The 26,193-nt window shown below is 44.7% G+C and overlaps 1 protein-coding gene across 1 annotated transcript in view; it reads left to right on the top strand.

The window, feature by feature from the left end:
* The first annotated feature begins 18,563 nt into the window (after positions 1-18,563).
* SERINC4 (serine incorporator 4) overlaps positions 18,564-26,193 on the top strand; it is a 305,592-nt gene continuing 297,962 nt past the window's right edge. The window contains exon 1 of the mRNA XM_085644357.1: positions 18,564-19,169. Coding sequence (XP_085500483.1) covers positions 19,086-19,169 — 84 coding nt within the window. The 5' untranslated portion in view covers positions 18,564-19,085. The remainder of the gene's footprint in view (positions 19,170-26,193) is intronic.

Raw genomic sequence — 26,193 nt, 5'->3', positions numbered from 1 at the left:
GTGACAGTCAGATTTTTTTTTTATTTTAGATCATTTTCAGCTGCTGGTGGCTTTGCACAGAAAGAAGGGTTGTGATATGATTGAAGGCTCCATATATTTTTAGTCTTTCAATAACTTGTTTACAGATGGCCACAAATCAATCAAGTGGGGACTGTGGGAGCTAATTGTTTTGAGTTTTTGGATTACCGTCTGCGGTATGTGGCACCGTAAGCCAAAGAGGCGAGGACCTGCAATCATGCAGGTCTACCTATCAACCGTTTTAGAACCCTGATTTTGGGCAGAGTCTGTGGCTGTATGATTGCACTGGACTGACTATGTGTTCGTATTTTTGGGTCATTTTAATTAAGTTTATTTACCTGAATCACGATAAATTATTTTGTGTTATCGTGGGGCCACTCAGACTGGATTCACAAAGGTAACTTACACTTCTGAGTAATTTACACTTTTAAACAAGTGTAACACTTGTTGGCTACCTACAATATCTGAGTGTAAATTCTCTCCAAAAGTGTAACATTAACTCAAATTTTGCGCAGAGCCAAAAAGTAGTACGCTTACACAAAATTGTAAATTACTCAAAAGTGTAAATTACCTTTGTGAATCAGAACCTAAATATTTATTTTATTGTTGATGAGTTTCTGCACTTGGTTCATGAAGTGTAGGGAGCAGGGGAAGCAGCGGCCTGTAGAGCACATCCAAAATGTTTTGTTCATTTTTTGTATTGAGTCACATTAAATGGGCAGAACCCACAACATTGTGAGGCCTCCCAAAATCTTTTTGGGGGCCTATAGGGAAAATATTGCATGTTCTGCCAAGTCCTTTCCAGCTTCATGATTAAAGTGATGTCTATTAAATACAAAGATGATTTTATTACTCCCTCTGCTGTGAAGGTGCTACATACATTTGCCATTCAACAATGTGCAAAGCCTCAAAATCTTCAGCAGAGTTCTGGAAATAATCAAAAGCACTTTTGTACAACTATTGAAAGCAGGTACATGCCCATACAACCAACAGTGGATAATCTATTGTCACAAGAATCTTTGACCCTTCTCACTGATTTTTTCGAACAGGTTTTAACTTTATGAGACAACCTACTTTGAAATATACCTCTGCAACCCACATCAGGTGCACTTGGCCTTTCCTTTGTTTAACTTGGAGTACTACTTGGCCCACTTTAGCAATTTGACAACTGTGCACCATATAACTTTCAACATGCACAATCAGCCTTGCCTCCAGGGCCTACCTTATTTCCATGCTACGGAGCCACAGGTGTACACTCAGTAACTCTATGCTGTATATGCCTATGGTGTTATCAGTGATGTCATCAATTAAGTCATTTGAGATGTCATGAGTGATGTCATCAATGATGTCAAGAAACGTCATGAGTGATGCAATATATGAGGTCATAAGCAGTGCATGCCAGAGGCTCAAGTTATTGTTAGCTAAATAAACAGTAACCTGGGAATTTTAGTGTTTCTTTTCTGTTTAAACATAGTTTTTAACGTGTGTCTAACCCTCCATGGTCACTCCCATGTTGTTGGCTAGCCCCCACATCCAAACCCATCTCACCTCTAGCCAGGACATACAGTCAACACCCTCAGCCAACCCACCACCCCACGCAGGTGGTCCACACTCCTTGCGCAGGGACTTCTGCCATGTGCAGTGAGGGGAGTGGGGGTAGTCCGCTGGACCTGTGGCCAACCCCAACATGAGTGACAAACCACCCTCGCCCATCCCCTCCTCCCTCACTGGCAGCCAACAACCCTCTGCACACAACCTGTGGCCGTAAGCAGTGGGTGTTGTTTGATGGGCCCGCTGCCAGTGAACCACAACCAACCCCCCATGGGTAGCAAACCGCCGCTGCGGATGGCCTTTGGCCATGCAGAGTACAGTGTTGACCACATGAACTGCAGCTTACCTCTCCGCCCATGCAGACAGCCAATCCCCAGCTGTGCATGGCTGAAGGCAGTGTGGAGCAGGGATTGGCCACAGGGCCTGGCTCCAGGCCAGGCCACAGGCCAACCCCCCACTGGTGGTGACCCCCCGTAGATGGTCTCACTGTGGGTGGCCCAAATTTTCATAAATAGATGGGTGGTTATTGTTAAAAATTAAAACAACTAGTGCAGTCTGGCATAAGAGGGCTGGAATATGAAGTCCGTACTGGTTGGTGAGTGAAATCAGTATAGACTGGGTGATCTAACAATCTGGAGGTCGAAGTTGCCATTGAGTAACAAACATACAAAAGATTATGGCAAAGATTTTTACCACATGATGTACTAGGCAGATCAATGATGATTGATCTGAGAACTCAACAAGCGACCATAAAAGAGTGGTATTTGTTCCTTTTGAAACAAGAATGATGTCTGTTAACATTCACCTACATCCCTTTGTTGGAAATTGGTTGTTGGTTGACTGGGGTGTAAACTTTCGTCAACCAGCAACCACAATCCTAGGCACGGTAGGTGTCAGAATATCCCTAAATTAACCATTGCTCGCCCTCTGGTAGCTTGCCACAGAGCAGTCAGGTTTAACTCAGAGGCATTGTGTAAAGTATTTGTGCAACACTTCAAACAGTAAAACAGTAAAAACACCACACAAACAGACTATACACCAGGTTAGAAATATATATCTTAATTTTATAAATATAACAAGACCAAATTGACAAAATTCCAATAAGTAATACCGGAGCTATGAATTTAAAAAAAATAAACTGTAAAATAGCACTTGGAAGCCCTAAAGTGTTATGTTATGTTATTGATACTTTTAAAGCGCGACAAATACCCGGAGGTGCCCTGGCGCTATCTAGAAGTCCTGAGGGTCAAACCTGTCAAAAGGGAAGGTCATTCGTACAGAAAAAGCCAGGTCTTAAGTTCCTTTCTAAAGGACAGCAAATCAGGCAGGGTTCTAAGATAGAGTGGTAGAGTGTTCCACGCCCTAATGGCTCCGTGAACAAAACTTCTGCCTCCCCATCGGGCCTTCCTGATACGAGGAACTTGCGCCTGTTTAGTGCTTTCAGAACGAAGGCTTCTACCTGGAACATACCAATGTATACGTTGCTTTAAGAAGTCTGGGCCTAGTCCATGCAAGGCCTTGGATGCCATGGACAGCGCCTTAAAACGTATACGGCTTTTTATGGGGAGCCAATGAAGGGATCTTCTTTCCGGAGCAACTGAGGAAAACCTGGAAGATCCTGTAAGTAGACGGACTGCCGCGTTTTGCAAAGTCTGTAATCTGTTCAATATGCTTTGCTGCGCATTTAGATATAAGCCATTGCAATAATCCAGTCTCGTTGTTACTAGGGCCCTTATCACCGTATGCCTACTCTCTTGAGGGAACAAAGGTAGCACTTTCCTCATCATTCTGATGGTATACCAGGTTTTGGATGTTAGTACTTTTATTTGGTGCTCCATGGTGAGTTTGTCATCCAATATCATGCTGAGGTTTTTCACATTGCTGGCTGGAGTTGGGAGGGTACCCATGGAGCTGGGCCAACAGGCAAGGGTCCAGAAGTTGGAGGAATTGCCAAACAAAATGACCTCCATTTTGTACGAATTTAATTTTAGACAGTTTTGGGACATCCAGCTGCTCACAACCACCATGCACTCCTGCAGACGCAGTTCCACATCCACCTCCCCCCCTGGTGTCAGTGGTACAACAATTTGCGTATCGTCTACGTAGGAGGTAATGCCAAACCCATAGGACTCTATGACGGGTGCCAGTGCGCTAACGTACACATTGAAAAGGGTGGGGCTGAGTGAGGACCCTTGAGGGACCCCACAAGGAGTGGAAAAAGGTTTCGAGTGAAAGTCCCCCAGGGTCATCACTTGTTTTCTCTTGGCTAGAAAAGATTTGATAAGGTCCCCGGCTTTACCAACAATCCCGCATGTTTTTAAACGATTCAGGAGTATTGAGTGGTGGACCGTATCAAAGGCCGCAGACAGATCAAGCAAAATCAGAGCTGCCTTGCCGCCCTGATCTACTGCTTCCCTGATCTCTTCTGTAGCTTTAATTAGGGCGGATTCTGTGCTGTGGCCTGACCTGAAACCATATTGAGTGGAATCTAGTGCTTGGGAGTCTTCCAGGAAAAGACTGAGTTGTCTGTTCATGAACTTTTCAACGAGTTTAGCTGGAAGTGGAAGTCTGGCTATTGGGCGAAAACTGTTGGGGTCATTAATCGGGAGATGGGTTTTTTTTAGTAATGGAAGAATAGATGCTAATTTCCATTGACTGGGAAACAGCCCCGTTTCAAACATCAAGTTAAATAGACTGGAAAGCTGATCAGCAATCGGACCCGCAGCTAATTTGGCCACCTTAATGGGGCAAGGGTCAAATGGTGATCCCGAATTGGCTTCCAACAGAATCTTTTTCGTGTCTAGAGAGGACACTGGCCAAAAGTTGACCAGAGTCGGATAAGAAACGTGTTTTAGGCTTGAGCCCTCCCATCTAATGTCTGGGCTACTGATATTCCTCTTGTTAAAAACGGCAAAGATAGTTTCCACCTTAGAGGAGAAGAATTCGGCCAAGTCATCGCACAGCTGTTGGCTGGGTTGAACTGGACATGGCTTTGGGGCTACCAGGTTGTCCACTGTCTTAAATAACTCCTTAACTGAGTTACTGGAGTCTGAAATCTGAGCTGCGAAGTATGATTGTTTAGCCATAAAAATGGCCTGTTTATAAGTCTGAAGGCTGATTTTGTAAGCTTTTCTGTCAGTTTCATTATAATTACTCCTCCATCTATGTTCATGCTGTTTGCAAATAAGCTTTTGGGATCTAATCTCCTGTGAATACCAGGGAGCAGAAGGCAGTGCTCTCTTAGGCCGCAAACTTTTTATAGGGGCTGCGGTATCACAGGCTTGCTGCAGCCAACTTGTGTAATTATGACAGGCTATGTCCACATCACCTGGCGTTTCGACAGCCGAAGAGGACAGCAGTTTGATCAGGGGGTCTCCCTCCACCTTGTTCCAGCCTCTTGTTCTTATCCTGTCTTTGTATCCTGAGATTATCTTGCCTGGATTATTTAATAAAATTTCGAATTGGACAGCGGAGTGATCTGACCACGCCAGGGGAAGAAGGCTCTTGAAGTGTATATTACATTGGTTGGAGAAAATCCCATCCAACGTGTGTCCTCCCCTGCGCGTAGGGCCCACTACCCGCTGCCTAAGATCTACTGACAGCATCAGTTCCTCCAAGGCCCTTGTGTCAGGATCCTCCGTACGTTCCAAATGAAAATTAAAATCACCTAAAACTTTAAATGCATCCGAAAGTAGCCCCTCCTCCAGTAGCATACCCACGGACGCCAGAAAAGCATTTCTGGTTCCAGGTGGCCTGTAAACTAAGCAGCCCTTAAAAGATTGATGAGGCGTTAGCATCACATTGAAACATAGGGCTTCACAGGTAACCATAGGAATAGGCTGAAAAGAAGCTTTAAAAGAGTGATGATAGATCACCTCCAGGCCTCCACCTTTCCTTAGAGGCCTATCCTGTGTATAGCAGAGAAAGTCCGGGGGGGTGGCAACCACAATATCTGGCCCAGCGGCCGGGTCAGGCCAGGTTTCCGTGACAAAAGCTACCTGAGCCTCGAGTTCTTCCAGAAGTCTAGCGCACTCGAGGCTATGTTTGACTAAAGATCTTGCATTTAACAAAATACATGTTAATGAGAGATCCTTCTTGGTTTCTGCCCAGTCCTTTCCAGCTTCATGATTAAAGTGATGTCTATTAAATACAAAGATGATTTTATTACTCCCTCTGCTGTGAAGGTGCTACATACATTTGCCATTCAACAATGTGCAAAGCCTCAAAATCTTCAGCAGAGTTCTGGAAATAATCAAAAGCACTTTTGTACAACTATTGAAAGCAGGTACATGCCCATACAACCAACAGTGGATAATCTATTGTCACAAGAATCTTTGACCCTTCTCACTGATTTTTTCGAACAGGTTTTAACTTTATGAGACAACCTACTTTGAAATATACCTCTGCAACCCACATCAGGTGCACTTGGCCTTTCCTTTGTTTAACTTGGAGTACTACTTGGCCCACTTTAGCAATTTGACAACTGTGCACCATATAACTTTCAACATGCACAATCAGCCTTGCCTCCAGGGCCTACCTTATTTCCATGCTACGGAGCCACAGGTGTACACTCAGTAACTCTATGCTGTATATGCCTATGGTGTTATCAGTGATGTCATCAATTAAGTCATTTGAGATGTCATGAGTGATGTCATCAATGATGTCAAGAAACGTCATGAGTGATGCAATATATGAGGTCATAAGCAGTGCATGCCAGAGGCTCAAGTTATTGTTAGCTAAATAAACAGTAACCTGGGAATTTTAGTGTTTCTTTTCTGTTTAAACATAGTTTTTAACGTGTGTCTAACCCTCCATGGTCACTCCCATGTTGTTGGCTAGCCCCCACATCCAAACCCATCTCACCTCTAGCCAGGACATACAGTCAACACCCTCAGCCAACCCACCACCCCACGCAGGTGGTCCACACTCCTTGCGCAGGGACTTCTGCCATGTGCAGTGAGGGGAGTGGGGGTAGTCCGCTGGACCTGTGGCCAACCCCAACATGAGTGACAAACCACCCTCGCCCATCCCCTCCTCCCTCACTGGCAGCCAACAACCCTCTGCACACAACCTGTGGCCGTAAGCAGTGGGTGTTGTTTGATGGGCCCGCTGCCAGTGAACCACAACCAACCCCCCATGGGTAGCAAACCGCCGCTGCGGATGGCCTTTGGCCATGCAGAGTACAGTGTTGACCACATGAACTGCAGCTTACCTCTCCGCCCATGCAGACAGCCAATCCCCAGCTGTGCATGGCTGAAGGCAGTGTGGAGCAGGGATTGGCCACAGGGCCTGGCTCCAGGCCAGGCCACAGGCCAACCCCCCACTGGTGGTGACCCCCCGTAGATGGTCTCACTGTGGGTGGCCCAAATTTTCATAAATAGATGGGTGGTTATTGTTAAAAATTAAAACAACTAGTGCAGTCTGGCATAAGAGGGCTGGAATATGAAGTCCGTACTGGTTGGTGAGTGAAATCAGTATAGACTGGGTGATCTAACAATCTGGAGGTCGAAGTTGCCATTGAGTAACAAACATACAAAAGATTATGGCAAAGATTTTTACCACATGGTTTCTGCCCTTCCTCCCCTCACTCCCTTAATATCAATGGGAAGGTTTAAGATCCTTGGGATAGTGGACTGACATCCAGGACAGTAGTCCGGGGCGGTGAGAGGCAATTCCTTCGGAAGGAAGCAGATACAGTTGGAGGGGCGCCTCTCTTTCCTGAGCCTCAGCAAGGTAGAAGAATCATAACTAAGTGCCGGTCTGATGGTTGGGTTGAAATTGGCAGGGTCCCTGGCGCTGGGCGCTGGTCTGGCGCGAACGGGCGCAGACGGGCTTGCCTTAGGCACGCCTTCGACGCGCTCGCGCCAGCTCGTCTCTAAATACGCTGTCAGGGGCACTAGACCGCTGACCTACGTACTGCTGCAATGGCGGCCCCGCTTCCTGCTGAGCCTGATTAGCTAAAACGATTTAAAATGAATGCCCCGATAAAACAATAGCAGCAATGGTATAATGTTAAAAACTTTAAGAACTGTGCATCGCGCTAAATCACTCACTCGCGATCCACTCACACGTCTCCCGGCTCACGCCTCAGGAGAACTAGGAAGTGCGCGCTCGCGCCAGCTCGTCCCTAAATACGCTGTCAGGGGCGCTAGACCGCTGACCTACGTACTGCTGCAATGGCGGCCCCGCTTCCTGCTGAGCCTTCGTCCCCCATGCCCCCCGAGTCCACAGTAAGGTAAAGGAACTCCTGATTAGCTAAAACGATTTAAAATGAATGCCCCGATAAAACAATAGCAGCAATGTTATAACGTTAAAAACTTTAAGAACTGTGCAACGAGCTAAATCACTCACTCGCGATCCACTCACAAGTCTCCCGGCTCACGCCTCAGGAGAACTAGGAAAAGTGCCAACCGGGGATATCTGGTCATGCTGGACCGGGTCGAATCCAAACGTTCAGGCCAACCGTGATGGAGCGCCGGTTGGATACAGTCCTAGGTTAGTCCCACTGAAACTTTACCTTCTCAGGTTTTTTGCCAGGAGTCCCATTCATGGGATAGAAGTTCACTGGGAAAAAGAAAGCATCGCTGGCGGTGGTCAGCAATGCGCAAACAGCAGGCCAGACATAGCGGACGGGAGGGTGGAGCTTTGCGATAACAATTCACGGCAGCGGGTGATGCTTTCTGTGCGAAGAGACAAACTTGCAGTTGCTTGCGCTGATTCTCTGTGCGAGCGGTCTGGTTCAGGAGTGATGAGGCCCGATTGCTAAGAGCCCACAAGCTTGATTTTATCAGGTAAAATACCACTTCCAAGGTCCAAGGACCTGCAATGCACCTATTTGGGGTCAGGAGCTCATTGAAGATTGGTCCAGGAGTAGTGAAGAGCCTGTTATAACCCTGTGGATCACATCAGGAGGCCAGCAGACTAGCCCTTTGAGTCCCTCTGGGGTCCTGGATTCAACATGGGTTCCAGGTCCAGTTCTTCCTTTCTAAGCAAGAGGGCAGCAGGTCAGCACAGCAAGGCAGCAGCTCCTTCAGAATTGGCAGTCCAGCACAGTCCTTTCAGAAGCACAGCAGTCCTCGTACCTGGCAGAGTATCCACAGGTCCAGAGGTGTACTGAAGTGGTGCTGTCAGAGGTCCACTACTTATATCCAGTTGTGCCTTTTAAGCGGGGGAGACTTCAAAGACAGGTCTTTGAAGGGCACAGAGGTTCCCTGACACCAAACACACTACAGGGGGGTAAACAGCCATTTGTGTGGGGACAGGACGCAGCCTATTTAGTTGTGAGGCTGGGTCCAGCTGCTCCCTCCCATCCTGCCAGGATGGTCCATCAAGCCACACATAAGCTCCTGTGGTGTGTGGCTGTCTAGGGGGAATACAAAAAGAACAGTTGTGGCCCTCCCCAGATGTGTATGAGAGGCAGGAGGCAGGCGGCAGGCAGCAGGCACCAAATGGTGAAAGCAAAATAAAGCAAACTTTCTAAAAGTGGCATTTTCAGAATTTCATTTTAAAATTCGACTTCACCATAAGTTGTGAATTTAAATTGGGAGTCCAGAGACACCAGACTTGAAAAGTCCATCTCTTCACAATTGGAAATTACACTTACGGAATGTAATAAGGTAATCCTGATATTTATCCTATGGGAGAGAAAGGCCTTGCAGCATTGAAAAACGAATTTGAGAGTTTTTCACAACCAGGACATGTAAAACCTAAAATGTACATGCCCTGCCTTTTAAATGCATTGCACTCTGCCCTCTGGGTTATCCAGGGCCTACCTTAGGGGTGACATATATGTATAAGGTCTATTACCCTTGCCATTATATACATTGGGGTTGCATGTCACAATTTTTTGCACTCTCTATAAAGTTATTATGGGTGTACGAAATTTGTGTAATTTGCTGTCACGTAATTATGCAAAATTTTGACAAAATTACATGGCATTACAAGTAATTATAAAATATGCCAATTTGTTATTTCACGCTATATTTTAGAGCGAAATGCGTCTTCTTCAATTTTTGATGTGAGGCCACACTTCACGCAAAAAAAAGTGCAAAAAGACGAAAGCACCCAGAACAACAGTCGCTCGTGTTTAGTTGTTCCTGGATATTTGCGTTAAATTTGTACTGCGAATCACGCATTTAATATTGATGGAATTTCATGTAACAAGCATAATGCAAAATTCCTTAAATTAAGGGGAATATGCCAGCATAATGTAAATTTTGCTCGCACCCAATAGTTATGACATGGTTCTGTTTATTTCATGGCATGGTTTGCATCTAGGCATCCCACAATGGCACTTTTTGCATTAACATGAATATTGATAAAAAAAGGTTACTTGAGTATATTATGTAAATAAGACTATGATCAAATTAATTTGCAGAAAACTTAAGGGTATGAATTTGTGAAACAGCTCGGGGAGACTTACCAAACAAGAATGCACTTGCTGTTTTGTAGATTCTTGTAGAAACCCCAGGTCAGTTAGGCTATTTCTCCAGCATACTAAAGTAGTAAACAAAGGTGTAAGTGGATATAATTAGGAATGTGTGAGTTATTGGATCACTGTTTTTTTTTAATTGACCTACTCTTTTCCCAAATAGTTATATGGCAGCTCATAGGTCATGTTGGCCCCTGTCGAGTTTTTATAAGCTTTGAATTGTCCTCACTGAGACCTGCACTTTTTGAGTGCACTGTGAATAAAAAATACATTTGTAACATTAAAAGCTTCTCAGGATTAGAATTGGTAACTCTGCCCAACCCCTAGGGGGGAAGAAGGTTGTTACACAGGATTATATAGGTGTGCATTCATATGTTTGTAGTGCAGCATCAGCTATGGGGGTAAACAGCAAGTGAAGCAATAATGAGAAGAGAGGGGAGAGGAAATGATACTTCATGTATAGTAATACGGAATTTTGTGACTTAATTTAAAACAGAAGAAAAAGATGTAGAGTAGCAACATGAAGGACCTCTGCATCTGTTCTCAGTGGCGTTGCATGGGTACTATGTTCCCTTATACAAAAAAGGGAAAAGAGCCCCCTGCATCCTTTCTGTGCTGCCCTAAGCCAAAGTAAAAGGGCAGGATGTACCCCATTTACGCAATATGGTGCATTCCTGTCCTTTCTGCCTGCGCTGGCACCGTTTTGGCAGCCTAGCGCCATCTTCCGCACCCAAGGGTGCCTCCATTGCAGACAGGATTGTTTTTGTGCAGGAAGATGCACCTTCCTGCATGAAAACAATTCTACGCAGCATTTTCTTCTTTCTATGTGTGCTGCAGAATGCAACAGACATGGAAAGAGATAAAAACTAGGAGAAATTAACATATTTCGCCTCGTTACGCCTCATCTTGAGAGGTGTACAGATTTGACACTACATCACTTTGTAAATCTGGGGCACAGTCAAATTCTATGGGTTTTATGTGAGAAAACTCGCCGCAAGGCCAAAAGAACCCCTCCCGGGCGCAAAGTAAGGTGACGCAGCAGTTTGCGCTATGTCGCCTGACTCATGATTTGTAAGGTAGCTCATTGTCATGCAGGGTGACTTTACGTGGCTTCATAAATCTTTATAAGAGCCCTGTGTCACGCATGTACAACTTTACGTTGTGCAAAAGTGATGCAGGGCTCTCATAAATAGGCCCCTAAGTTCCTCATTTTACCTGTCTTTCCCCCTCTCCTCCCTATCATCATCCAACTTTCATCTTGGTCCTCCTTTCATACTTTCGCCTACCTATGCCTTCCTCTTTTCCTCTTCTCTTTCTCTCTCAGTCATCCTAAGTTACTTTGTCCCTTTCTCTCCTTTCTTCTCTCCTTACTTTTGGTAAAAAAAACATTCATATCTCTTTCTTCTCCCATATCCTCTCTCTAATATCTTTGTCCTGTCCTTCTTCCACCCACCTCTCCCTGTCACTTTTTCCTCTCCTTTCTTTCACCCTTTTCTTGCCTCCCATTTTTCCCCTCTATTCTCATATTTGTTCTAATCCTCTGTCCTTTCCTTCATAATCTCTCCACCCAATCCACTCCGTTACGATTGAACACAGTGGTAGGCTCCTAGCAGTATTTAAATCCTTGCTACTTCCACTATGCTCATCTTTGTATTAAATCAGGTGTTGCAGTCTGTATTTTTTTTATGCCTATTTGTAGGTATGTTTGTTAACATTAATTGTTCATGAAGCTGGGGACTGCTTGCACATTTAATTTGTAAATTAACTGCATTATCGCAACACATATTCAACACTACAAAATGATGTATTACTTTACTTCTTAGTAAGTTCAACACCAATGCATGTACCTGCGGAAGCATTGGTTTACATGTATTTTTCATAATTCACAGATTAACAGACTTAAAGAACATCGCATTGGACTTGTAGGTATTGTCTACTAGATGTAAGTGGTTTATTATATGAAATACAATTTAGCACTGTGGGATTTTCCAAGAATGCCATTATGTAATATGCAATGGTAGGCTTTTATTGGATACAAGCACAATGTGCATGTAGTTAGATTTGCACAAGAAGGTACACCAATAGTTGGTCAGATGCTTGCTTATCACCTTTGAATAAATAACTCTCCTTTGAAAAGCATTCAGAGGTGCATGACCTTTAGTGGCATTATACACTTCACTTGACACACTTTTTTTACGATGTAGGTTGCACGGTGTGGTTGCACTGACACACACACAGTTTGGTCATGGTTTTTCTGTACACTGATCTTGACAATTCTTGAATAGAGGGTTGTTCAGTTTTTCTTTTTAAGAGTCCTTGTGAACAAATATTGTCCTGAAGATGGTCTCATGGATGTTTAGAGACCAAAACATTGACAATTCACACACATCAGCCCAAATAAAGTAGAACCATTTGTATTGCAGTTCTTTATATTTTTACTCTTAAGATTTTGGTTCTTAGGCTGATTTGTATTGTTCACCAATTAGGACCTTTTGTGAATTCAAATATATCAGAAACTTGTAACTATTATCTGGTGGATTTTCGTCAATATGTGATCTTCAATTTATTTGTTTGTACTTCATTGTCTTGCATAGAATGTATACATACTTGTTTTCCTGTTATTTCTAAAATTATTGATTTTTCATACGGTAGCACAGAATATTTACCAATCTTTTTTCTATGCCCTCATTAGATTGTTTCTATATAAAGGATATTTATCAATTGAGTTGTGTTGATTAGATCCTGGTTGACCAGTTTAAAAGTTATAACAAAAACTAATTTTAATACATTTTGGGAGTTTCTTGTTGTTCACATTCTATTTAAATCACTCACAGTGGGTCACCTGTAATCCATCTGTAGTCGGTAAAGGCAGGGCCCCCTTCACAGGTCTGGGCCCTGGTGCCACTGCACTGACTGCACCCCAGATAGCTACGCCTCTGGATGCGCTATATCTGCTCTTTGTAATTGTAATTGCATTTATATAGCACTTACCACCCCTGGCGAGGTGTCAAAATGCTTATTCAGCAAATAGCACGCTACTCCGGAACCCAAAAAGGATTAGCAGTGAATAAGTATAGTGAAATATGAAATTGATTTGAGCGGTGGACACATTAGTCTGTTATTTGGATTGAAAAGAATAGTGGAGGGATAGAAGATGGAAGGCTTTGCATTTATATAATGCTAACTACCCTTGATGAGGTGTTGAAGTGCTTTTCAGCGAGTAGCACGCTACCTCGGAACCAAAAGGATTAGCGGTGAATAAGTATAGGGAAATATGGAATTAATTTGAGCGGTGGACATGTCAGTCTGTTATTTGGATTGAAAAGGATAGTGGAGGGAGAGAAGAAGGAAGGATTTGCATTTCTACAGTGCTTGATACCCCTTAATAAGGTGTTGAAGCACTTTTCAACAAATAGCATGCTATTCTGGGACCCAAACAGAATTAGTGGGAAATTAGCATAGGGAAATATGAAATTGATTTGAGTGGTGGACATGTTAATCTGTTATTTGTTCCACTACACTGACTGCACCCCAGCTAACTATTCTTCTGGCTGTGCTATATCTGCTCTTTGTAATTGTAATTGCGTTTATATAGCGCTTACTACCCATGAGGAGGTGTAAAAGCACTTTTTCGGCAGGTAGCACGCTACTCTGGAGCCCAAAAAAGATTAGCGGTTAATAAGTATAGTGAAATATGAAATTGATTTGAGTGGTGGACATGTTAGTCTATTATTTGGATTGAAAAGGATAGCAGGGAATAGAAGAGGGAAGGATTTGCACTTATATGCGCTTGGTACCCCATATGAGGTGTTGAAGCGCTTTTCGGCGGGTAGCATGCTACTCCGGAACCGAAACAGGATTAGTGGGGAATTAGCATAGGGAAATATGAAATTAATTTGAGCGCTGGAAATGTTAGTCTGTTATTTGGATTGAAAAGAAATAGTGGAGCGATAGAAGAGTGAAGGGTCTAGAAAGTTTAATTTTTTTTTGGAGTTCATAGCAGTAGGAGGAGGTTTGGAATGAGTAAAGGGGAGAAGGAGGGGGAAGAGTCTAGAAAAGGTTATTTTGGGCATAATAGTAGGGGAATTGGGTTTGGGATGAGTGAGAGAGTGGAGGTAGAGGATATATCGAGAGAGGTTTAGGGTGAGAAAAATAGGGTAGTGCATTGGAAAAGTAGTGGAATGGGGTTTGAGATGAGTCAGAGTTGAGGTAGAGGATATTCTGAGAGAGGTATAGGGTGAAAAATAGGGTAGTGCATCGGAGAGAGTAGTAGAAGGAATTTTGAGATGAGTCAGAGTGGAGGTAGGGGATATATTGCAAGAGGTATAGGGTGTGATATAGGGTGATGCATTGGAGGTGCTGAATTAAAAGCCAAGTGATAAATATAAAGATACATTAGTACATGGAAGGTATATATGTAGATTTAAGTTGTATTTAATAAACTCAGACTTTCAATTGTCGGTGTACTTAAAGTTTTATATATATATATATATATATTTTTTTTTTATTCAATAGTGAAGCAATTGTAGATAGTTATGATAAAAGATTTACTTATTTATGAAGTCAATTATATACATGTTAAGCATTGAATAATATAAGTAATATGTACATTTGATAAGCAGAACTAACGAATATCTCTATATTTAAAAACATAATTATTATACGTTTATACAAAGCAATACACATATGTAGGTACATATCTATAGTCCAAATAAATGCTTAAATACAGAGGGATATGCTGTATCTTTATGTTTGTGTATGGTGGTTATGTGGGGAAGAGCCAACTCTTGAGTAGTCGTCTGAAGATAAGGTAGTCATCCATGGATCTTATGTTTGGGGGTAAAGAGTTCCATAGTTTGGCTGCTTGAACAGAGAAGGATGTTCCACCTAAAAAAATTTCTTGTATGGTGGGATTTTGAGGCGTGGTGCCAATCTAGAGCGGAGGTTCCTTTGTTGATTAATGTATTTGGTGATTTTATTCCTGATGAAGAGTGGTCCTGTTCCATATATTGCTTTGTGGGTGATACAAAGCAGCTTGAACCTGGATCTTCTGGCAACTGGTAACCAATGTAGGGCTTTCAAGGCAGGGGAGATGTGAGCTTGTGACTTTTTATATAAGAGTAGTCTGGCAGCAGAGTTCTGAATTCGTTGTAGTCTTTTCATAGTTGTTAAAGGTGATCTGTGGTAGAGGCTATTGGTGTAATGTGGATTAGATAGAACCAGAGTTAGTAGTCTGGAACTTGTGTGGAAAACCCATGTGGGGGAAGATGCATCCAGAGTTTTTATAGTAATGAAGCTTGATCTCGCTAATTTGTCCACTTGGGCATTCATTGATAGCTTGGAGTCCATGTTAATTTCGACGTGTCTTACTTCTTTTGATGCTTTAGGCGGTGTTCCCAGATCATCAGGTCAGGCGGCGAGTGGGTCCTAATTTTTCCATTTGCCAAACATGAGTACTTCCATTTTGGAAGTTATCAGATTGAGATGGCTTCATTTCATCCATTGAACTACGGCTCTATGACAACAAAACATTTGTGAGTTTCCAATGTCTTTGGGGCTTTCCAGTTTAAGGATTATTTGCTTGTCATCTGCATAGTTATAGCATGTGGGGTTAAATTGATTGATAAGCGGTAATGACTTCATGTAAATGTTGAAAAGCATGGGTGAGATGATCGAGCCTTGAGGGACCCCTGCATTTGTGAAGTACAGTGTGGAAGAGAAAAGGGGTGTTTGGATGAAATAGCCCCCTTTCTGTTGTGAAGGTAGAATGTGATCTAGTCTAGAGCAATCCCCTCTATAACATGCTTGATAGAGTCTTTGTATTAGAGTGTCATGTCATGCCAAAGGCAGCTGAGAGGTCCAAGAGAAGTAGTGCATCAACCTCGTTCTAGTCAACTGTGTTCTTAAGGTTATCCCAGATGGCAATGACGGCAGATTCTGTGCCTCTTCCTAGACAACATCCTGTTTGGAAGTCTGAAAATATGGAACTATCTTCAGTGAATTGTGACACCTGGGAGAATGCTGCTCTTTCTATCAGTTTGCCCAGGAAATGTCCATTTGTAATCGGTCTGTAGTTGTCGGAGTTAAGAGGGTCTAGATTTGTATTCTTTAGTAATGGGCGTGTGTATGACATTTTTAGTTCTTTTGGAAATATTCCCTTAGTTAAGGAACTGTTGTAATTCTTCTTACTGGTGTGGAAGCAGACGAAGTAAGAAAAAATTACTTGAAGGTTTGTGGTGGACACAGGTCAGAAGGGCTGCCGGCAGGCCTACTTGCTTCGACCAGATCCATATATTCATTGTGTGAAATTTGTTGGAAGGAATGGAGAGCTGTGTTAGTGTACTCTTGGATTGTTGTTTTGAAAAAGGGTCGGTGCTGTTGGTTTTTCTTGGTTTTAAATAGGAGTCCAACGTGTCTGCTTTGGTAGTGTAATGATTTGCCTGTTTGTCTGTGAAATCTTGAGTAATGGGATAAGCACCTTCTAGGCAATTTGGTTTACAAAAATTCAGTGAGAAGTTTATAGGATTCTTTATTTGGACATTTAGCATTTTGAATTCTGTCTTCTTGTTTTTTTTAACTTTTTTGATAGCTGACTTGTATAATCTGTTAAGGTTCTGTAGGTGAAGTTTGTCTTGATCGGTAATTGTTTTGAGCCAGGTACATTGTAGCTTTTTAATTTGCTGTTTTATCTCTTTAGCGTTGTATTTCTCCAAGGTGCCTGTTTTCTTTTGATCTGTTGTGCTGTTCTTAGTGGTATTAGGGTTACAAAAGCTTCCTGTAGCCACACATATAGTTTTTTAACTGAATTTGTGTCTAGATCTGTATTGGATTTTAGATGTGTTTCTAAGTGTTCAAAATGTAGTTTGTTCCACAGTCGATAGGTGGATAAATGTAAGGTAGTTTTAGGTGAGTAGCTTGGTGTTGTTTTATGTTGGAAAGCGAGCACATTGTGGTCTGACCATGTTACCGGAGTTATTGTTTGAAAGGTAACTAGCTCTGTATTTGTAAAAATGACATTAAGGATGTTTTAAGCAATGTGTGTGGGTTTGCGGACGATCTGATGCAGGTTCAGTATGTCTAGGCCAGTGTTTGTTTTTTAATTGGGCATATTGGATTTGTCAAACCAAATGCTTAGGTCACCCAGAATGCGTAGGTTGGAGGGTAGTGTTATAAGGTTTGAAACTGTGTAGAGAAGTGTGTCTGGGAATGTTGCATTGGTAGGTGGATGTCTGTAAAGGAGCAGGAAGTTACAGGAGGAAGAGGGTGTGGAGTTGCATCTGGTGAAGAGGGCCTCACAGCCTTGTATGGAGACGTCATCAGCTTTCGTGAGATTTAATGGAAGCTTGCACTACCTCTGTCATGTTGTGCCCATTTTGTGTATCATGGAAGTTTGTACTGCTGCTGCCCACTGTGAGAAATAAGATTGAATGGGCGCTATTGTATTTTACTTGTTCTGGGAAGGAAGCTTGAGTTGCTTGCCTGCTTTGTATGTTATTGAAGCTTAAGAAAACATTTTCACTAAACAAAGAGCAACACTATTTTCTTTATCAATGTTTGTTTGTCAATATGTGTGGAAATGGGAAGGTTCGAGACGCCGCTGGCTCAACATCACCCTGTGAATCTGGGCAAATCACTTAGTCGTCCTGTGCCTCAAGAAAAACATAAAAGAATATGATGTGTTGTTGGGTTGAGTTCGCCCTGTATAAAACTGCAACGACAAAAATATGTGGCATGATTCACCACAGGGTAAACAAGAACGACCACCTTTGAATTAACTCTGAAAGTCTGTAGCTGATTAATATAGTAGGGGCATATTATCAAGCACGGCGTTAAAATTATTGTCACTTTAGCGGCAGAAAACTGCCGCTAAAGCGGCGATAATGGGCTTGATAATATGCCACAGAGGATTCCAATAGAAGCCCATGTTGACACCAGAACATGGGCTTCTATGGGAATCCTCAAGATAATTTTAACGCCGTTTCTTGATAATATGCCCCGTAGTGCGTTCCTTCCGTAGACAGTTACCGCCAAGCCGAGGCTAACCTGCAAATGGAATCCGTCACACAACGCAAAGACTTCAAAAGCACAATGGACGACAAGCTCAGAAGGCTAAAGCCGATTTGCTTCACCGTCTGACGGTCCCTTTCATCTGAATGGGTTGCTGCTGCATACGTTGCAGCTTTTTACCTACTGTGGGCATTTTTCCCGAACTCGTGTTTTTTATTTTTCATTAAAAAACGTATTGTTGCTCTCGACCACCTTAAAACCACCAAGTAAGGTGGAGTATCGTAACTACCTCAACGTAGTAACTCATAGCTACAACCGGCACCCCTTGCCCTACCCTCTCTGTGGCTCGGGGGTCTACGCTTACCGAAAATGGGACCTAGGGAACAGGTGCCCGAGGAGGCCCTGTTCTTACTGTTCATTAATTGTTTTTCGCCTCAGCCTGGCGCCGCATACTTTACCTTTTCCCTCCTCCCGGCCACGGAAGCAGATGGTGTGGGGGACAAATCGAGTCTGCTGTCAGTCATCGGCTAATCTATAACGAGTTACAGAACGGGACGAGAGCAGACGCCTCCGTGCGTAGGGCGCGTGGGGCCGAATCGACGCGGACATCCAACAACTTCGATAGCATCATATTTATCTAGGAATGCAGCTGAGAACGAATGCAGCGAGGCCCGGTGGCGCTCGCGAGGACTATCCGCGCGAGCCATCATCACCCTGAAGGCCCTGTCAGAGCAAATCTCGTTGGTGGCGCTGACGATCGTTTTTAATGAGCTTATTTCAACTTTTGGGGGGCTAACTGCTGCTCGACGTCATTCTACTGGCGATGAAATACAATTGCTTCCTTTACATTTTTGCCGTTAGGCCTTTCATTCGTTAAGTGGTTCTCCATGGAACGTTTGGAAATGACTTGTCAGGTGCTCCTGGTCTGTCACTAACATGTGTGACTGTTCCTGCTGGAAGGCAGATCTCTTCACATTGCCAGAAAGACATGCAGGAAGAGGAGGAAGACGACCGCAGGGCGATCTAGGTATTCCAGCAGGTCTGAATCAAACGAGATATTGATCAGCGGTTATTGATCATGGGGCTGGAAGATATGTCTGTCGGTCATGTCCTAAGGCGCAACCGAACCTGCAGGGACTTCGTCTGCACCGTCTCCAACCAGGTAAGACGAGGCTGCTCAGCGCTGTTGAATTGCAAACGCTGAGGAAGGAATTCTGTTTATTCGTTGTCCATGGATGTGAGGCAAGTTAATTTATTCTTACATGAGTGGACGCATCCCATGTATGTGCCTTATGATGTAATTATGATAACTCTGCTAAGAATACACAGAACAACTGATAAATGTTCCAAGATCAAGCAGTTAATGCGATTTGTTGCAGGTCACGCAGTAGATTAGAGTGGGAGCGTGAACTCTAAGCCATAAAACTCCTATTGCGAGGATTTTTCACTGGTTAGTGTCAATGGTGTGTCCTGTCAATTACCACTTATCAAGACCTTATTTCACAGCTGGAGACAATATTATCTTGTAGCGATACCAAAGGGGATGATGGACGGAGCGTTTGAGCAAATCAAACACTCACCCCCAGTCAACTGATCTGGGTTTAATCCATCATCTTTCTTTAGGTCACTCTGCCACCCCAGTTCAGACATGGCCATATGCAAATCAGTCTGACCCTGTGCCTCATGGGAACAGTCCAGCCCGAACTGCCAAGCCATGTCTTCCCTGGACCGGAAACAAGCATCCTGGGACCGGTTTCGGGTTCATAACCCTCATCAGCCAGGCTATCTTGAATCCAGTGGCAAAGTGAGCAAGGGACCCACGTCTGGGCATACCCTGTCAGTGGCAAAGTGAGCAAGGGACCCACGTCGGGGCATACCCCGAGTGGGACGGGTATGCTCAAACGTGAGTCCCGTGCTCGCCATGCCACTGGAATCAAGCTATCCTGGCTGAAGAGGGGTGAAACCCCGAAACCGGTCCTAGGATGCTTGGTTCCAGTCCAGGGAGGATCTGGCTTGGCAGTTCGGGCTGGACTGTTCCCATGAGGCACAGGGTCAAGACTGATTTGCATATGGCTGGGTTCAAACCGGAATGGCATGGTGAGCAAAAAAACAATGGATTTCGGCCCAGATCTCTGTACTGGGGTGAATGTATGACATTGTTCTGCATTCTGTCCATCAACTGTTCTTTTTGCAATGGTATCTTGTAGAGCAGGACCATGAGTTCTCTGTCATCCTACGAAATCTTTGTATCTCAGTCCTCTTAATATGGCTTTGTTTACAATCCCTGATTAGTAGTTTTAAGGGTGCAGAAAGAAAGCACATATTAGGTTCTGAGAGGGATAAGCTACTGAGTTTGAGCTCAGAATAAAAATGTTACAAAGGCCCAAAACGATTTAAATATCTCTAGATCCATCACCTAAATTTGAACTGGGATACCCAACCACAGAAAATGCTGGTGTAAGTGTGCCAAGGATATGTCCCAAAAGTAGCAGTTTCAGTGCTCAGTTAAAAGGGCTACTAGGCTCAGGTGGTTTTTGATGGGTAGCACTGGACATAGTTCCAGGGGAGGCCAGTTTCCATTTTTTTGGGGAGTTTTTTAAAGTAATTAAATAAGTACAGCATTGTTTGTGACAACAGCAGGAAGTGCTGAGGATAGTAGTGCACTGTGACAATCAAAAAGGTCTAGGGTGCATGTGGTGAAATATAAATAGCCCAGTAGCAATAACATAGTATTATGAGTGTGCATATAGAGGCATTGCCATCAGAACATTAATGTAATGCATAGTCGCTCACAGATGTGTTGGTGATTCTCGTGTGCCCCTGAAGTCTTTAGGTCTTGATTTATGGTGGAGTCCCTCTGCATAAATGTCTATTTAGTTTCTTCAGTAAGTCATGTCCTCAATCTATTGACTAGTTTTTAGGACTAATTCACACTCGCCCAGACCATTGCCACCTACCTTATTGCGAGCAATAGAGCCGTGGTGGGGAACTCAGGCGTGGCTCTGAGTATTGCCAGTAGTGGGTCCGGAGCCAGAGGGGTATTGATCATGGATTGTAACATTGCAAATATTTGGACTCCATTAACAAGAGTTTGGGGCAGGACCATGCCATGTGCATAAAGCCTACCTTTTTCTTTCCACATTATTTGCAAGTAATGTTTCTGTTAGGAGTGAATTTTACCATGCGCTCCAGGGTGTAGTAATAGCGATGCAATAAGTTAAAGTGCAGTAATTTGTGACTATAAATGGTACAGATTTGACTTGAGCGCAACAGTATAACCATACTTTCTTTGGTCCCAAATAGCCAAGTTCCCTTTCCCACTACTGTCGAACAGATAGCGAGACAAGGGGTCTACCCGACATGACTTGTGAACATTGAAAGGAGATGGATGTCCCTCTGTCTGCCAGCAGCATATATTTTGTAATGAGTGTGAGTACTTTCGGGGGCTGAAGGAAACCTGAAAATGCCTCCTTCGGTAGTAATTTAGGACAGCTAAGGGGTGTAGCTGAAAAAAAAACTCCCAGCATCAGACATCAATACTTTTCGTGTGATCCACGCATAGGGGGTGCCGTGGAGCGCGAACCAGCCTTGGGAGGAATCCATAGTGATATTTGAACTAGTGGTATCTTTAGACAAGCAGTGGGTGGCCACAAAGAACAATCAGACAACAAGCTACACCTAATAAGCGAGTGAACATGCAGTATTAGACTAGCCCTGAACGGTAAAGTGAATTAATAGCAGCATACAAGAGCGTATCGGAAGTGCTATGAGATAGAAGAGACACACAAAAGAAGACACTCAGCCATTATTGCTGAGATTGGTGTCTCCATTTGCCTGACCACCCCTGGAGGAGGTCGGACTGACAGATGCTGATTTAGGGTTGTCTTTGCGCTGAAGATGTAGTTGATGTATTCTAGAGCAACGTCAGGGTGCGTAAGAAATGTGTTTTGCTATTACGTTCCAATTGCAAGTGTGCTGGGAACAGCGTGGAGTATTGGATGGCCTGTGCATAGAGTAGTTTTGTGACTTCTTCGAATGACCTCCTCGCCACCTGGATTATGGAGTGATGTAGGGATACAAGACAATTGGAGAGCCTGCATATGGATGATCCAGGGTGGCTCAGTAGAGGCAGAGAACTTATCCCCTGTCTTCATAGTTGAGAAGTGTCACTATTATGGGTCTGAGACTCTGCCCAGGTCGAGACCTGGGAGACAGTGAAAACTTGAGAGATGGAGTAGCGACCACAAAAATTAGAAGTTGTTCAACAAACAGTTTCATATTGACAATAGTAGTAGTTTCTGCCACTCCCAAAATGCATATGTTATTGTGCTCAGAGCACTCTTGTAGGTCTTAATTCTTTGCCTTCACCAGCTGAAGGTCCTGGTTCGGTCGAGTGAGTGTGTTGGTCGACACCTGCTGTGAGTCTTTCACATCAGATATTCTTGTCTCGGTCATAGTGAGCCTATGATCTTGTTTATCCACTCGTTCTTGAAAACGTTCCATCTTGCTCGTCAGGGTATCTATCCTGCTATTGAGATTCTCTTTCATGTCCCACAACTGCGTGGGGACGTCGCTGGCGGCGAGGTCCGGGGCTCCAGAGAGGCCACCAACAATGAGTACCTTTGTGTTTCTCAAACAGGAGTTTAAATTGGTTCTGGTCCACCGTGCCCATGGCAACTCTCCAGAGCACAATTGGGTCAGCACGCAATGTACTTCTAGCACAATCGATACCCTGCACTCTGTCAGTGTGGCCCACGGTACCTGAGTTGATCAGGAAGTGCCCCTTAAGCTGCCACACCATGTGGGTCAAAGGGTGTGAGGGCCAGCCTCCTCTTTCACCACAGCGGGTGCTGCAGTTAGTGTATGTCTTGATTAGTACATCCCTATAGAAGGCATATGTCCGCAGCAACAAACGTCTCAGGGAGCTCATCAGACACCAGCCCAGGACCATGTAGCGGCGACCAGTGTAAAAGATCCAATTAAGGTCGATCACAAGTATTGTCCCAGCACCACTAGAGTTCGGAAAAACAAGGGCCGCAACCAGGCCGTGCACCCTAAAGCGGTATCTGTCGACCTCTACCTAATGGCACAACCCGCTACAGGTTATCCAGATGGTCTCTCACCAGGGTGCCCGCCCATGAAGGTCGTGCACCAGTAGGCTCCGCGCTGCTAAGCAATGTCAGCAGGCGCTACCTGACCGGCGGTGGCTCTGCCATCAGCAACAGTCCAGGTAGGGTAAAGGGGAGGGGGCTGCGCCCCACGGGTTGCTATTTGCAAGGCCAAGCCTCTCTAACCGAGGCCTAAACTCACTTGATCCCTGCAGCTGTTAGGTCGGCCGCCTGACAGCAGAGTCCAGATCCCAATAGATGTACCCCACAGGCTTCTCAGGCCGTGCAGTTCTCGCCAAAACATTCCGTCCAGGGCATGTCTGTCAGCTGTGCTTCGGACCCACGATCAATGCAGGTGCGCGTCATGGTTCCTGTGAGGTGAAAGATTACCGCATTGGCAGCTCACTGTTGCAAGCAACGCTACTTTACATAGTAAGGCTGTCAGAACTCACTGATTAAGCCAACATCTTGGAGCTTGCTCTCTGATGCACCAAGGGGGGGCAGTTACTTGTCTGCAAATTCAAAGTCACATCAGGGAGACTACCCCTACTAGCAATATGACAGCACTTTCCTTTAGTTTCTTATGGCTACTAAAACATAGTACCCCTACCTTATTTCACAAGTGGCTAGTATTAGTAGAACTATTCAGTTGGTAGCAGGACCTAAGGTATCCACTGGACCATCTGATGCCTATTAGCAGCTGGGGAACTGGGATTTAGGGTTATGGTCCAATGTGTGCTTTTAAACAACAACATCACTGGACTCAGAAGGTTTAGAGATAGTTGAAAAGGTTCAAGGATCAGGGCTACCAGCCTCAGGTGAAAGGAACAAACCCTGGTATGACTTTTGAACACAAATTACTGATACAAGCTCCAACAAAGTCAGAGATGGTACAACACTGGTCAAGGCCGTGCAGGCTCTTGGGAAGCAGGTCTTGCTAGTGGCAGGCAGGGATGCTAAGAGGATCTTCCCATTTGGGCAGCAAGATACTCCTGGGTCCTCGGCATCTCACTTCTCTGAGGTGATCTCTATTCTGGCTCAGTTTACTGGCTCTTGTTTCTTATCTTTCTCCTTAGGTTCCAGTTTCATCTCCTTCACACTGGGCAGTAACATTTCTTCTTCTCTCAGTGAAGGGCACAGCAGCAAGGCCCCTCCCTCCCCATAGTCCACGGCTTGTTCTCAGCCTTATGAAAAGTTCTAAGGAGTTCTGAGGAATGCAGCCTATTATTTCAAGGGTTTTCAAAATTCAAATAAAACTGAAGGTGCCTATGGGTGGCAAGTTAAAAAATCATTACCCCTAGCCAGAGTGACCAGCAACCATGCATGCTTTCACAAAGAGGGAATCATAACGTTTATTTGTAGAGTCCAACATTCACCCTCCAGAGAGATCTTGTTGGACTTCGCCCTTTTTGCAGGGTCATTCCTAAACGTTTTGCCTTTCTCCTAGCCTTTTTTCTGACATGGTGTTGGTGGTTTTAGGACTCTGGGCACTTTAGCACTGCTGTCCAGTGTAAAGTGTGTGTGCTCTCTGTGTTAAATATGGTAAGATTGGTCTACACCCATTTGGACTATTTAATTTACCTGTCAGTCCCTTGTAAAGTGGTATCTGATATACCCAGGGCTAGTAAATTAAATGTTACTAGTGGTCTTGCAGCGCTGATTGCGCCACCCACCAAAAGTAGCCTTTCAAACCTATCTCAGGCCACTGCCATTGCACGGCCTGTGCCCGCAGAGTTACTGCCGTTGTGACGAGGCACCTAAAATGTGTGCCATGTCTGTGACCCCCCTTTGACTACATGTCAGTCACCCCTAAGGTAGGCTCTAGCTAGCCCTATGGGCAGGGTGCATTGTAGGTAAAAGGTAGGACATGTACCTTAAGTTTGTGACATGTCCTGGCAGTGACAAACAGCCATTTTGGTTTCTCACTACTGTGAGGCTGCCCTCCCATAGGAATGCATTAGGGATTCCCTGATAAGTGTTTCAGTGGTAATTCCTGATATGAGAGGAGCAGCGTGGTCAAGTTTGGAATATTTGCAATAGTGATAATAAATGCTACGCAATGGTGTGCGCAGATTTATTATAACTATTTTAGAAATGTCACTTTTAGAAGTTGGCATTTCTGTGTGCTATGTGTCTGCCTGCCTGATGTGAATTGCATGTCTGGCTTTTGAGTGACAGGGGCTGGTGAGGTGTGTGCGGCTCCAGGAGGGGCAGGGTGAGTCAGCGCTAGGCTGAATAGGGCATCTGCATTTGGAGTAGTGGAAGGAGTAATCCCCTGAACCTGAATAGGATTGTGACTGCCCTAGTGAATGCTGGCTCCGCCCGCCCCCCCTGTGGTGAGCCCCCACCTGACAAAGGGGAAGAGGAGGCTTGTAAACATAGTGCTTCAATTCCCCCCTGAACTAGTTTAGGCTGGTTCCCCCGTGCCAGGGCAGACAAAGAAAATATGTCCTATAAATATAGGGGCTGTAACCCCATGACGGCTGTGCTGTTCCTGTACTTGCTGGGACTTGCTGCTGCTGGGGCCCAGGAGGAACCGCCACAAGGGCTTGCCTCCCTGCTGGAGAGCCCTGTGTGCTGGCCTTCCTGGGCCCAGCTTTGCCCATTGGACCTTTTCTTTTGAAATCCAGCGGGTGCCCACCCCACATTTGGTGTTTCCTAACGGGTGCCCACCCCGCGTTTGGTGGTTGCTGGCGGGTGCCCACCCTGCTTATGTGCTTGTTTGGAGAGCGAGTGCCCACCCCGCTTGTGTGCTTATTTAGTGGGTGCCCACCCCCCTTTATGCACCTTTGATCGGCAGGTGGCCTCCCCGCAATTGTCTTTATTTTGAGGTGGGTGTCCACCCCGCACTGTGGCGCTGAAGAGAAATCACCGCCGCGGCCTGATCCAAAACTGTAAGCCAGGCGCGTCCACCTGTCTGTGGGCTGGGCCAAAGAGAAAGCGAGACCGAAAGAGCAGGCCAAGCGATGGCCTGCTGCTGAGCAGGGCTCCCGTGAGCTGCAGAGAGCCCCGCGGTGCCGGAGGAGAAGACCTGAGTGAGGGACCAGCCGCAAGAGGAGAGCGGAGGTGACCGCCAGA

The sequence above is a fragment of the Triturus cristatus genome, chromosome 3_1 (assembly GCF_964204655.1).
Source record: "Triturus cristatus chromosome 3_1, aTriCri1.1, whole genome shotgun sequence".
Classification (NCBI taxonomy): domain Eukaryota; kingdom Metazoa; phylum Chordata; class Amphibia; order Caudata; family Salamandridae; genus Triturus; species Triturus cristatus.
Note: the sequence above shows the minus strand (reverse complement) of the source record. Positions and strands in the feature narration are given on the sequence as shown.